Source organism: Podarcis filfolensis (genome assembly GCF_964270895.1).
Source record: "Podarcis filfolensis genome assembly, chromosome: 3".
Classification (NCBI taxonomy): Eukaryota; Metazoa; Chordata; class Lepidosauria; order Squamata; family Lacertidae; genus Podarcis; species Podarcis filfolensis.
The window spans coordinates 83470537-83482742 of record NC_139606.1 but is presented as its reverse complement, the minus strand read 5'-3'; the positions used below and the strand labels follow the sequence as shown (position 1 = coordinate 83482742).

The following is a 12206-nucleotide window of genomic DNA, read 5'->3' as shown; positions in this document are numbered from 1 at the left end:
TGGGAGTTGTAGTCCAGCGGCTCTACTGCCCTGTTTCCCGTGGTGCCTTGCGGTTCTTTCTCACGTCAGGAGCCGGAGTTTAGAGAGCCGTCATAAGCCAAGTCCGGGGCTGGGAGGCGGCAGCAGCATCCGTGGCCGGGGGAAGGGCTGGAGCGGGGCCGGGTGTCAGGCCGGCCCAGGATGGACTCGGGGGTGTCGGAGCTATTTGGGGGCTGCTGCCGGCCTATGGGGGGCGGGAACGGCGGTGCCCTGCGAGGCCGCGCAGGCAGCGGCTCCGGTAGCGGCGGAGGGTCTTCCAGGGGGAGGAAGAAGAACGGGAGACACCGGGGGGGCAAGGCCAACAACCCGCCCTACCTGCCCCCGGAGGTGAGTGAGGCAGGGCGCCGGGTGGTCGGCTGTCTTTGCAGGATCCTCCTCTCGTGTTGCATCCGATGGGCTTCCCTCGGGGTTTTCCTCCCGCTTCTGCCTTTGTGGTTGCCCTGACTTTGGGGGAGGTGGCGGCAAGCCCCCCGTGGCAAATCGGGATGTGGGGGGAGAGAGGGAGGTGCTTAGCCTCCGTCTGGAAACGTAGAAGGCTGGGCTGTGTTTTAGGGGAAAGGGGTAGAAGACCAACCTACCAAGACTGCATAGCCCTACCGAATAGGGCCATTCGATATTTTGGACAGCTGGTACTGCCATCGGCTTCACACTCGTAGCCCGCTTGTTGTGTACGCACATTTCACTTCAGTTGCAGTATCCTTGGACTGAAATGTGTGGTTTTATAGTAGACTCTCTTTTTCTCTCTCTTTCCTTCTCTCCCCCCTCCCCGCACTCCTTATGCCTAATAGGTGACAGCCACACTTTGAAGTTTCTCTTGACCTCTCTCTGACAGTGAATGACTTGAGCTCCTAAACTGTACGCTTCCTGAGTGTCAAAACGGAAATAGATACAATTTTTGTCAACTTCTAGCAGTGTTTCTTTTCCTCTCTTCCACTTGTGGCGATTCCGAGTCACTAAAGTTGTGCTTTTATTGGTTCATACAGCTGTTAACTTGAAACGAAGGCAGCCAGGCCAATTTGGAAGGACTAGGACTCTCTTAGACTGAAGCTTAAGTTCATTAGTAGTTCCAAATGACCTTAATGGGCAAATATATTTAGTCCATATCTACTTGAATTGTGGATGGGAAACTCTGTAGTATGTTGTTCCCAGTGCCATTTTTCTAGATAAAGAGGTGCTGGAACTCACCACAAATGCCTCCCTTGTTCTTTTATAATGGCAATGGCGCCCACCTGAGAGGTGCCAGAACTAAGTTCTGGTGAGTTCTGACTGAAAAAAAGCCCTGGTTGTTCCTGTGGAAAGCTCTGTCTAGCTCTCATTGAGGTCTTCTGTCCAATTTAATTCTCCAATTAAAAAGGTCAGATAATTCGTTATATGAAAAACCTTGAACCAAAGCCTATCAGATCTACTGCCAGACAGAGTGTTCAGTATTCAGTTAGATGGAACAATGGTCTGACTGAGTATAATATAGGTTTCTTTGAATTTCAATGGCATGCTTCAGTCCATAGTTAGGGGCTCACATAATTGCATGTTCTTCGATCCTACTGCTATCTCTTAACAGTTGCCTGTACATAGAAAACATGATGTCAGGAATTTCTTTTTAACCTAGTGTTTTCACTAGCATCTAGATTTCTATGTGTAGGTGGTATTTTTTTGGGTTGTGATATAGAGAAGCACTGTTAAGTGAGCCCCCACCTGAAACTGTACAACCTAGACATAGGTTTACTACTTCTATGAGAACTAGTCCCTACTGTGTGTCACCTGGCAGTGGCAGATTAGCTTGAACGTGGGCTGGACCTTGATGCAGATAGTCTAGAGCAGGCATCCCCAACCTTCGGCCCTCCAAATGTATTGGACTACAATTCCCATCATCCCTGACCACTGGTCCTGTTAGCTAGGGATCATGGGAGTTATAGGCCAAATCATCTGGAGGGCTGCAAGTTGGGGATGCCTGGTCTAGAGACTCAAGGCTTAATAAAGCTGTCTTACAGTCTCAAACTCATTCTGTCATCCTGGCTCATTTTCATTCAAAACTCACATATGCATATACACATATGCCCCTTCAGTTCTTTCATACTAGTGAAGGCTGATCTCTAACTGTTCTGTTTCTGTCTCATCAAGCATTGATAGCAGTCGGAATCAATGTGAAGCAAACCATATAAGATGTGCAACAATATTATTAATAATAAAAACTTGGTCCTTTGTTTTAGGAAGGTGATCTTTCCTTTCACCCAGAGAGCAGAATTAGTCATTTCATCCCCCCTGAGACTTTAGTGGTACTGTACTTCCTCTCTGCCCTCAGTTGACTTGAGTGGACTATTTTGGGGCATGCCTAAGCTTGTCACTTTTTCTGCATCACTTCTACGGCAGCTTCAGTAGATAAAAGTTAAACAACTTATTGCTTCCTAAAATACATTGATATGTTGTGTTTCTAAGCCAGTGATTTCCTAGGCACTCTAAACTTAAGTTGGTGGGGATGATGCTACATGAATAAAATAAAAGCTAGAAGATTGAGTGGGCATATTAGGAGAAAAACTCAGCATTATACCTGTCTCATTTCCAGTATGTAGGTGGTTTATTCCATGATGTTGTTTACTATGTGTTTCCCTTGCCACCAACATTTTTTAGCTAGAAAATAGCAGCAAGCTGCATGGAAAGAACTCTGAATCTGCTCATAGAGGGAGTGTGATATTTACTTCCAGAAAAACAAGATTATTTCAGGAAGAAATGAAATTTGAGTGGATCAGATTTCGTGCTGCTGTTAGTCTTGTTTATTCCACTTTCCTTCTGCACTCACACCGCTATCTCTGAACTAAGATTAGCAGGGTGCAATTCAATGTCACATATCTACTTTTTAGAGATAGTCTGGTCTCCCCCACCCCACATGAGTAATTTTTAGTACTAGTTATTAACACTTAGCTCATATGGGGGTGTCTTCTGGAGAAGTATTTTCTGAGTACTTAGGGAATGTCAGAAGTGGCGATCTTCCTGTGGATCTGCCATGGCATTGGGATGTTTTTTGTACTACAAGCTGGTTACTACCGTAGTTTCTTCTCCCTCAGCTGCCAGTCACATTAGTCATTCCAAGCCCTGGGTGCTTGAAGGAAGAGACCAGCATAAGGGACATTTGTTAGAGAACTATGCTATTTGCCAGAGCAGTATGAGGTAGTGCAGGCGAATATCTTGGGAGGGTGAAAGGAGGAGGAAGATATCTTTAAGACACAGACAGTGCTTGCAGGTGTATGGCTTCGTTATTGATTAATGAAGCAAGGTGTTTTTCTCCTCATGTCTATTCCAGTTTCCTGGCTTACTATGGAGCTAGATGGTAGTCAGTTGAACTTGTTTTACAGATTCAGAATTTTTGATATTGTTGGGCCACATAAGTTGTTCTAGTTAGTTGTAGAAGCTGAATTTCTGAGTTCTTACTCCACTTCAAAAAATTATGTCTATCCAAAGATTCAAAAACTGGCAGCCAGCAAACAGATGTCAGGAGGTATCTTGGAGACAGAGGCCCAGTGAAGGATTCAAAGTGATTCATGCAAGCAGAGTAGGAGACTGGGTCTGTTTGAAATACTGACCTGAGATTTACTTTTTCTTAAGAGAATGATTTCTGAAGCCTTCTCCATGATCTGAGCTATTACAGCAGCTGGAAATATACTACTAAAACTCACAGTCAGCTCTTGTGGCATTCGTAAATCTGCTTGTTGTTTTGTTTGCAGGACAGTGATGACCCAGGCAGGCATAGTTCTAAAAGTGCACTATGGGAGCCATGTCATTACAATTTGGTCCTTTTATAGATATGGAGCCCAGAACTATAGCATTTAGCAACTCTTGATATAATTGATTCTTTCTAAATCAGGCACTGCTATGTGCTGGCTTCCCTGAGCTGACAAATGAGATGTCAAGAGTTGTATGTAAAATGATGAGCAGTGCAGAATTCACTAACCTGTGATGTTTTCTTCTTTTAATTAGGCAGAAGATGGGAACATAGAATACAAGGTGAGTTACTTGTGGGATGGGCTCTTGATACCAAGTTCTTAAGAGCCATATGTCAAATTATGTTACGAGTCATACTAGTACCTAGCAATTAGAGTATATTGCTGCAAACAAAACAATGCGTTTTGGAAGACACAAAGCAAATGAAATGTTTGTGGTTGTATTGGATATCTCGTATTTAATTTTACTGAATCTGGGAACCTCTCTTCAAAAACTAATGTTAAGTAGGAGACAACCTGTAATAATTAATCAAGATATTTTTGCTATCTTGGATAATTTTTCAGATTTGTTACCCAGTGAATTGTTTTTTCTTTTATTGAGCTGCCTGGAATTTAACTGCTGCATCTGAACTTGACAGTCACTCAGAACAAATGATAAACTGTTCAACCCAATTCATGACTTGTATAAAAATGGTCAAACTCTAGTGAAGAACTCTACTTTTTTTCCTTTAAAAAAAAGCAAATTGCTTGCCCATATCAGATCTCCTTGCTTGTTGACTGTAATCACTCCTTTCTTTGGGCAGCTGAAACTAGTTAATCCTTCCCAGTACCGCTTTGAACACCTAGTAACGCAGATGAAGTGGCGACTACAAGAAGGCCGTGGTGAGGCAGTGTACCAGATTGGTGTAGAGGACAACGGACTGCTGGTAGGACTGTCAGAAGAGGAGATGCGTGCCTCTCTCAAAACACTGCGGCGGATGGCTGAGAAGTATGTGCATCTGTCCTACTTCTGGGCCAGAGCAAGCAAATTATGCTTCATTATTTCCACAAATGAGCTAGCATTCTGGTTTTGCTATCCCACAGAATATTTCCAGCCTAGGAAAATGCATTCCATACACCAAGTCCTTTGCCCTAAGGGTTTTTCCTCACATTACCATAATCCCTTAAGTGCACCTACTGGCAAGTCACACTTGTAAGAAGAGAGTGTTCCTTAAAAAAAAATATCCTATGTAGTTTCCTTGCACAGCAGGTGCCTGATTCTGTCTGAAAAGAAGCCAAATCTGGCTGGTTTCTCACTAATCAGTGCTAATACAGTCACTATTCCTCTCTATTAGATTTATTTAATGAGAACTACATAGTTTGCTATATTTGCACACATTGTTTTAACCCACTTTACTCCTCTATGGTGAGAACTTTATATGTCTGTGTTGTCATGTCTAGTGATTTCAATTGAGCAGCTGTGTGGTCTGGCTAGTAAATGGTTTGTGATATGTGGTGGCGTACATTTCCCTAGAATCCTTAGTTATTAAATTTGGAAAACTGGGCTAATATCTATGCTGAAATGTCACATGTGAATGTCCTCACCCCCACAAAATTGGCAAGCAAGCTATTACTTAATGGTCAGAGATCAATGAGGGCTCGCCAAATGGGGAAGCAGACAACATTTTCCCTGAATTTGTAGGCTGTGTCCAAATGAGGCCTTTCTGAAAGACACAACAAAATAGTCCTGTTCCATCACCTATTGAGGAAGTCGTTGCAGTTGATGTATTAACACCCAACGGGTTTCTGTTTTATAATGTGCAGAGTAGGAGCTGACATCACGGTGCTACGGGAAAGAGAAGTGGATTATGACAGTGATATTCCCAGGAAAATAACAGAGGTCCTTGTCCGAAAGGTCCCAGATAATCAGCAGGTAACCCACTCGATTCAAATGCCCTCTGATACAAGCAGTTTGTTGTTTAGAAAGTTGCAACTGGAACTTCGTGTCCCATGAAGGTATTTCAAAGGATGCTCCATTGGCTAGTGCTTTGGAGAGCTGCCATACATCACAGGCAATTATACAAATTGTCCTAGTGATTTTGGATCCCTTAGTGTTTTACTCTGCAAGGCAGTCAAGGTCTGAATCACACCTTGCACTTCAAAAACTCTTGTCTCTATCGGTTAGTTCTGTTTCGAAATATGCTTGTACAACTCTTGATTTTCCCCTTAAGTTCCTAGATCTGCGAGTGGCTGTGCTTGGGAATGTGGATTCAGGCAAGTCAACTCTGTTGGGTGTCTTGACTCAAGGAGAGCTAGATAACGGGCGAGGTAGAGCTCGTCTCAACCTCTTTCGGCACTTGCACGAGATCCAATCTGGGAGGACGTCCAGCATCAGCTTTGAAATTCTTGGCTTTAACAGCAAAGGAGAGGTAGGTTTGTGCTGCTGCCTTGCTGTCTTGCTCCTTTGGTTCAAAATATGGCTTCTTGCCTTGCCTTTTGAATGCTCAACAGCCGTGTCTTCTGCTGTCTAGGTGGTCAACTACAGTGATTCGCGGACAGCTGAAGAGATCTGCGAGAGCTCCTCTAAGATGATCACTTTCATTGACTTGGCTGGCCATCACAAGTACCTTAAAACCACTATCTTTGGGCTCACAAGTTACTGCCCCGATTTTGCAATGCTGGTGGTGAGCGCTAATACGGGAATTGGTAAGCGGCATGTTTCCTGTTATGATTTAATCATATTTTGGAACCTAGGCATGACACATCTCGTTCAAAGATGATGTGCAGTCAGTAAAAATCAACACCTCACTCCTTGTAGCACAGTAATACACATGCCCATTTCAAGCAGAATGTAAACTGCTCTGGGGTCCCATCTTCTCAACTTGTTTCCTCCCTGCCATCCTATCTCTTGCAGCAGGCACAACACGAGAACATCTCGGCTTGGCTATGGCCCTCAAGGTCCCCTTCTTCATTGTCATTAGCAAAGTGGACTTGTGCTCAAAAGCCACTGTGGAGCGGACAGTGAAGCAGCTGGAGAGAATCCTGAAGCAGCCTGGCTGTAACAAGCTCCCCTTGCTAGTAACATCGGACGACGATGCCGTCACTGCAGCACAGCAATTTGCACAGTCTCCCAAGTAAGAATCACTTGCCCTTCTCGGCATGGGAGGGAAGATCACTTGGTGACATGGGTGGTGCAATTGCAACGAACTCGCTAGAGGAAGAGTGGATTTAAGGAGAAAGGTGCGAGTACCTCCAGGTCTGTGGAATATTGCAGTGTGACTAATGGGATCGCTCTCATGTTATACTTTTAAAAACCTGTACGGATGAAGTCCTTACCCCACTGGCTTAACTAGGTGGTACAGGGGTTAGTAGTTCTAGTGCTGCATTATGGGACTAGATAACTTATGCCTCCGATATGATTGCATCCTGAACTGTTGCAGCCTGTAGTACATTTCCATGAGGAGAAACAAGCCAGGTTCTCTCTGTTTTGAATGGACTTTTTATGTTTTTGTTGTATTTTATTTAAATGTGAATTGTTAATGTAAGCTTTCCCAAGGAATCCTGTTACAAGACAGTATTTAAATAGGTAAAATTATAAAAGCAAGTGGGACTGGGACTGGAGTACAGAGCTAAGATCAGACCTATTTATGGGCACAGCAGCAAGTTCGTGTAATCCTAGATGTCTCCTCTCAAACGTCTCTGGGAGCCAGTCATAGGGGCTTGTTCCCTGTGCCTATTTACTTGTAAAAGTCAACTTCCCATTGTGTTCAATGGCAATTGTACACAGAATTACAGCTCACCATCTTATTTCTTTCATGTGTGTTGGCAGCATCACTCCTATCTTCACCTTGTCCAGTGTTTCTGGAGATAACCTGGATCACCTGAAAGTTTTCCTCAACATCCTTCCTCCTCTGACAAACAGCAAAGAACAGGAAGAGCTTATGCAGCAACTCACTGAGTTCCAGGTACGCAAGGCTCTCTCGATGTTACTGGGAGTCTCAAACAGTAAGTACCTTCATGTGTCGAGGGCAAGGACATCTTGGAGATGGAAGGATGGTCACCCAATGAGATTGTGGCTGGCTCTTTTTATGGTTGGCTTTTATACAAAGGGATTTGATTTAGGTCCTGGTATCATTTAGTTGTGGTTCTCAACCTGTGGGTCCCCAGATGTTATTGGAATACAACTCCCATCATCCCTGAGTTCTGGCCTTGCTAGCTAGAGGTGATGGGAGTTGTACTTCAACAACATCTGAGGACCCACAGGTTGAGAAAGGCTGTGTCTAGATTATTTCATTTGTAGACAAACATAGGAAACGCCTGCAGAATGAGGAGTATTCACGTGAGAAATAGTGTAAGGAAGAAAGTGCTCAGGAATGGGTCCTGAGGTCCTGTAGACAGAACTGTATTGACATTCATGGGGGGGGGGGTGGCAGGCCTAGCCACATAGCAGGTCTCAAGCTCCTGATTTTGTCTTGCTGCAGGTGGATGAAATCTATACAGTACCAGAGGTGGGCACTGTTGTTGGAGGAACTCTGTCAAGGTGGGTGTTGCTATTTGCATGGTGCCTTGGGGTCAGTATTGATAGGGAGGGGATGCAGAAGAGCTTCTGTCCCCCTTCAGGGGAGGACTGGCAGTGTAGTTTAGCATTTCCTTCCTCATTGTAGACTTGGGAATACTGTGCAGGTGGAAGCCGAACACCTCGTCTCAATAATCAAGGGGATACAATTTCACTTCATGGACAGAAGTGACTGTGAAAGAGAAACGAGAATACATACAAAGGGATTCATTCCATACAGAGGGTAGTTGAGATGGGAAAGACTGTAAAGAAACTGCCCCAGGGTATGTTTTAAGAAGGTAGAAAGCAAAAGCTTTCCCTTTCTATGAGAGCTAAATACACACTCCTGATTTTTGTGCCCTTGCCAGCGGGATATGTAGAGAGGGAGATAACTTGGTGGTTGGTCCAACCGATGATGGCAAGTTCCTCCAGCTGAAAGTGTGCAGTATGCAGCGAAATCGTTCGGCGTGCCGTGTGCTTCGGGCTGGGCAAGCTGCCACGCTGGCTCTTGGGCACTTTGACCGCTCGCTGCTGCGCAAAGTGAGTCCATCTCCTATTTCTGGGAGCTGTGGTTTTAAAAAGCTTCCCCCTACCCTCTTGGGAACCATATGTTGTGAAGGGATGGTATTGTGAGGGACTGTGGTTCCTCTGGAACTCCTGCTTGAGAAGACACCCTAAAATGCTGCAGGCAATATACTCACTTAAGTCATTTTGGTTCAGGATCAGGGGTTGGGAATAGTTGAATCCATGGCTTTGGGTGGTTTGCTTCCACAAAAAACTACTATAGTAAAGATGGAGTGAAAGCCATTGAGCAGAAGGGGGCAATTAAACACTCCCCACACATCCTCACCCACTGTTAGTCTGTCTTCATCATGTACACACTTCTTATCTTACCCTTCCATTTTTTGGCTTTCTGTGGAGAGGCCAGCTTCCTGCAAATGGAAAACTGGGCACTTCATGAAGGACAGTAGCAGTCCACCTAGTGTGCATGTATTGGGGAATAGAGGAGCACCATTGTCAAGAGTATTGGTTCAGCTGTCTTGCTGTCACTTAGGGTATGGTGATGGTCAGCCCAGAGATGAATCCCACCATTTGCTCAGTGTTTGAAGCTGAAATTGTTCTGCTCTTCCATGCCACAACTTTCCGGAAGGGATTTCAAGTAACGGTGCATGTTGGCAATGTACGGCAAACAGCAATTGTGGAGAAGATCCATGGGAAGGTAGGTCTTTGAGAAGAGGGGTGCTTTTCTAGTCTCTTCAAGGAATCCTTCCACTGCTTTCACGTCTTCATCCTGCATCAGTTATTGTAACCATGACATTAGGACTCCCTTCTGCAATGCCTTCACCATTTCAGAAGAGAACCTGCATAGTTAAATCCACTAGGAGTTTCATAAACACACAAAGCATATTGGGACTGAATTGCTCAGTGGCCTTAAACACCCCCCTCATTTCCTAGAATCCCTAAGCCGAGTAGCGAGGCGACTGGCCTTGTAACTCATATTATTTTCCTCTTTCAGGATAAGCTGCGTACAGGAGAAAAGGCTGTGGTATGTTTCAGATTCATTAAACATCCTGAATATTTGAAGATAGGAGCCAAATTGCTGTTCCGTGAAGGAGTTACCAAAGGTATTGGACATGTCACTTATATCCAAGCCATCACCATCGAAGAGAATGGACTGGATCAGGGCTTAAGTTCTGACCTGGTCACTTTCTGACTCTCAAAATCAGTGGGGTTTCCTGATGTTAGCAATAGGGGAAGGGAAGAAAGTCTCTCCCCACTGTCCAGAGCTGCTGCTGGCCAGTCAATTTACATGGACAAACCCCTTCTGCTCCTGCGGAAGCTAGAACTGCCGCTTGGATTGAGTGCCCCTCCTGGAGCGAGTTAAGCATGTTGTTTGTTCATCACCTGCTGCTTTCATGTCCCTTCCCCGGAATAGATGAGAGCGGCTGCATCTTTGCCTGGACCGGCAACTCCTGGTTCTGTTGACTTTTGTTGGGAAGTTACTGCCGGGTAGAGGGCAAAGCCATTAGTGTGTTGGACTGCAGCTTGGGGATTCTGCTTCCTGAGGCAGCAATAGTGGACATCCATTGCCCACAGCACTCAGACTCCATTGTCCTGCTGCCTGATTTTTACAGGCTGCCTGTGACAGATGAAGAAGCTTCAGCTGAAAAGTTTGCATTGCCCACAGTACAGCTCAGGATATTTTTGATTAATTTTAAACTGTTTGTTGGTTTCATTTTAATCTAATGGCTTATTGGGTCTCTCCCTCCCTACTACCGTTGTGTGCTGATTTTTAACAGCTAATTTCATTGTGGGATTTTTGTTTTTGCTTCTAGAGAAAATGTGGGGTTAGGGGTGTGGGAGAAGAGGGACATTTCCCTTAAATAACCCTGACCTGATGGAAACCACTGTCCCCATCTCATGCAGCAGGTACAATCACAAACATCTTAAGACAACTTATTCCTGGGCAGAGTTGAGCAGCTACCCTGTATATAATGTGGCTTCCTAGAGCAGAACTGCCCGCCCCCTCTAGCTTTGACACTTCTCAGTATTTTGCTGGTGGTTTTCTGAGCCGCTTCTGTTCACCATCTTGACTGAAAGATTGGTACCGTCTGGCTTTCGTTAGGAGTTCAATAGCACCCCAATCCAACTCATTCCTTGGGAAACATGCCTTATTTTCTCAAAGCTAACGCAGTAAGCGCTGCTTGGTTATCCCAGGAAGATTTGAAGTGTTGCTACAATTACTATTACTACAATTATCAACGCTGCCTACTGCAGCAGTTTGTCTATATTGCTGGTATGCACCACAGAAAACCATACGATACCTAAGATTTCAATCAGTCCACTTAAAGCTATAGTGAATGCCTAGAGTTTGCAATAGAGCAAGACAGTCAAACATTGTGGGATATTTTTAACATTTTGGTAGGAAATTATATTTTAAAAGTCAGCAATACATTTCTTGTTTTTGCTTATCCCCATCTTAGCCACTGTTGCACTGAGTGTTCAGCTGCTACAGCCAACATGGCCAGTGAAAACAACGATCCATTTTTATTCACTATAAAACGCACACCCTTCTGCTAGTTCACCTCAATCCAACAGCTGTTTATTTAATGCAAGTACTCTTTAAGATTTAACTTGTAGCTGCGCAACCATACAGCCAGCTTCCAAGTTGATGCTTTTTAAGTATAACCCACAATCATTTATCTTTCTTCTAATCATCCTTTTAATAGCACAATGGACAGTTAACTATAAAGTAGTAGTAAACATGGCCCAAAGCATCATGGCTATTTGCTGATTAAATTGGTTTCTCTCTCAATTGCCCTTTAATCACTTGGATTGGTTCTATAAGAGGCATTTTTGGATCGCTTGTTTTAGAAAAGACGAAGAAAATTTGCTGCCTAATGCACTCCTCTAGAGGGTTTGCTGTAACCCATTGCCACTACATACTTGTCCTGTGGGAGGAATAGGTGCTTTCCCTGCAATTTACAGTTCTGGCAGAGTTAACCCCATTGCAGACAAACATTCAAAGGTGCTCTTTCTGGTTGTCTTTTCCTTGCCTTCTGTTGTGTGAGTGTTCTCGGTGCCATGCTTTTCATATTCACTGTTTGTGGATTCTTTAAAAATCAGAGAGGTGTTTTCATCTCTCTCTCTATATAGATATATAATGTACAAAATAAAGATGTTTTATTGAAAAGAATAAAATTGTGCTGTACAGCTGAACAGCAACTTGTGCCAGCATTGAGACGCCAGGCAATATGTGGAAGCTTTTCTGTTAGTTTTCCATGCAGATGAGTGTTTACAAGTTGGTAGCACATGCTTATCTGACATTCCGCAGTGCATGCAGAACTATCGGCCTGACCACAGCAGTTTTGAGTATAAAGGGGAGGATTGTATGCTGCTGCTTGCTTGCAGAGATAGTG

At 44.2% G+C, this 12206-nt stretch overlaps 1 protein-coding gene across 1 annotated transcript; it reads left to right on the top strand.

Moving 5' to 3' along the window:
- The first annotated feature begins 37 nt into the window (after positions 1 to 37).
- Positions 38 to 11988, top strand: GTPBP2 (GTP binding protein 2). The gene is made up of 12 exons (XM_083604539.1): positions 38 to 366; positions 4009 to 4035; positions 4556 to 4740; positions 5556 to 5664; positions 5963 to 6160; positions 6263 to 6437; positions 6646 to 6865; positions 7561 to 7696; positions 8213 to 8271; positions 8655 to 8826; positions 9341 to 9505; positions 9803 to 11988. Exons 1-12 carry the CDS (start codon positions 181 to 183, stop codon positions 9998 to 10000), a joined length of 1830 nt encoding a protein of 609 aa, XP_083460665.1. The 5' UTR covers positions 38 to 180; the 3' UTR covers positions 10001 to 11988.
- Positions 11989 to 12206: the final 218 nt, after the last annotated feature.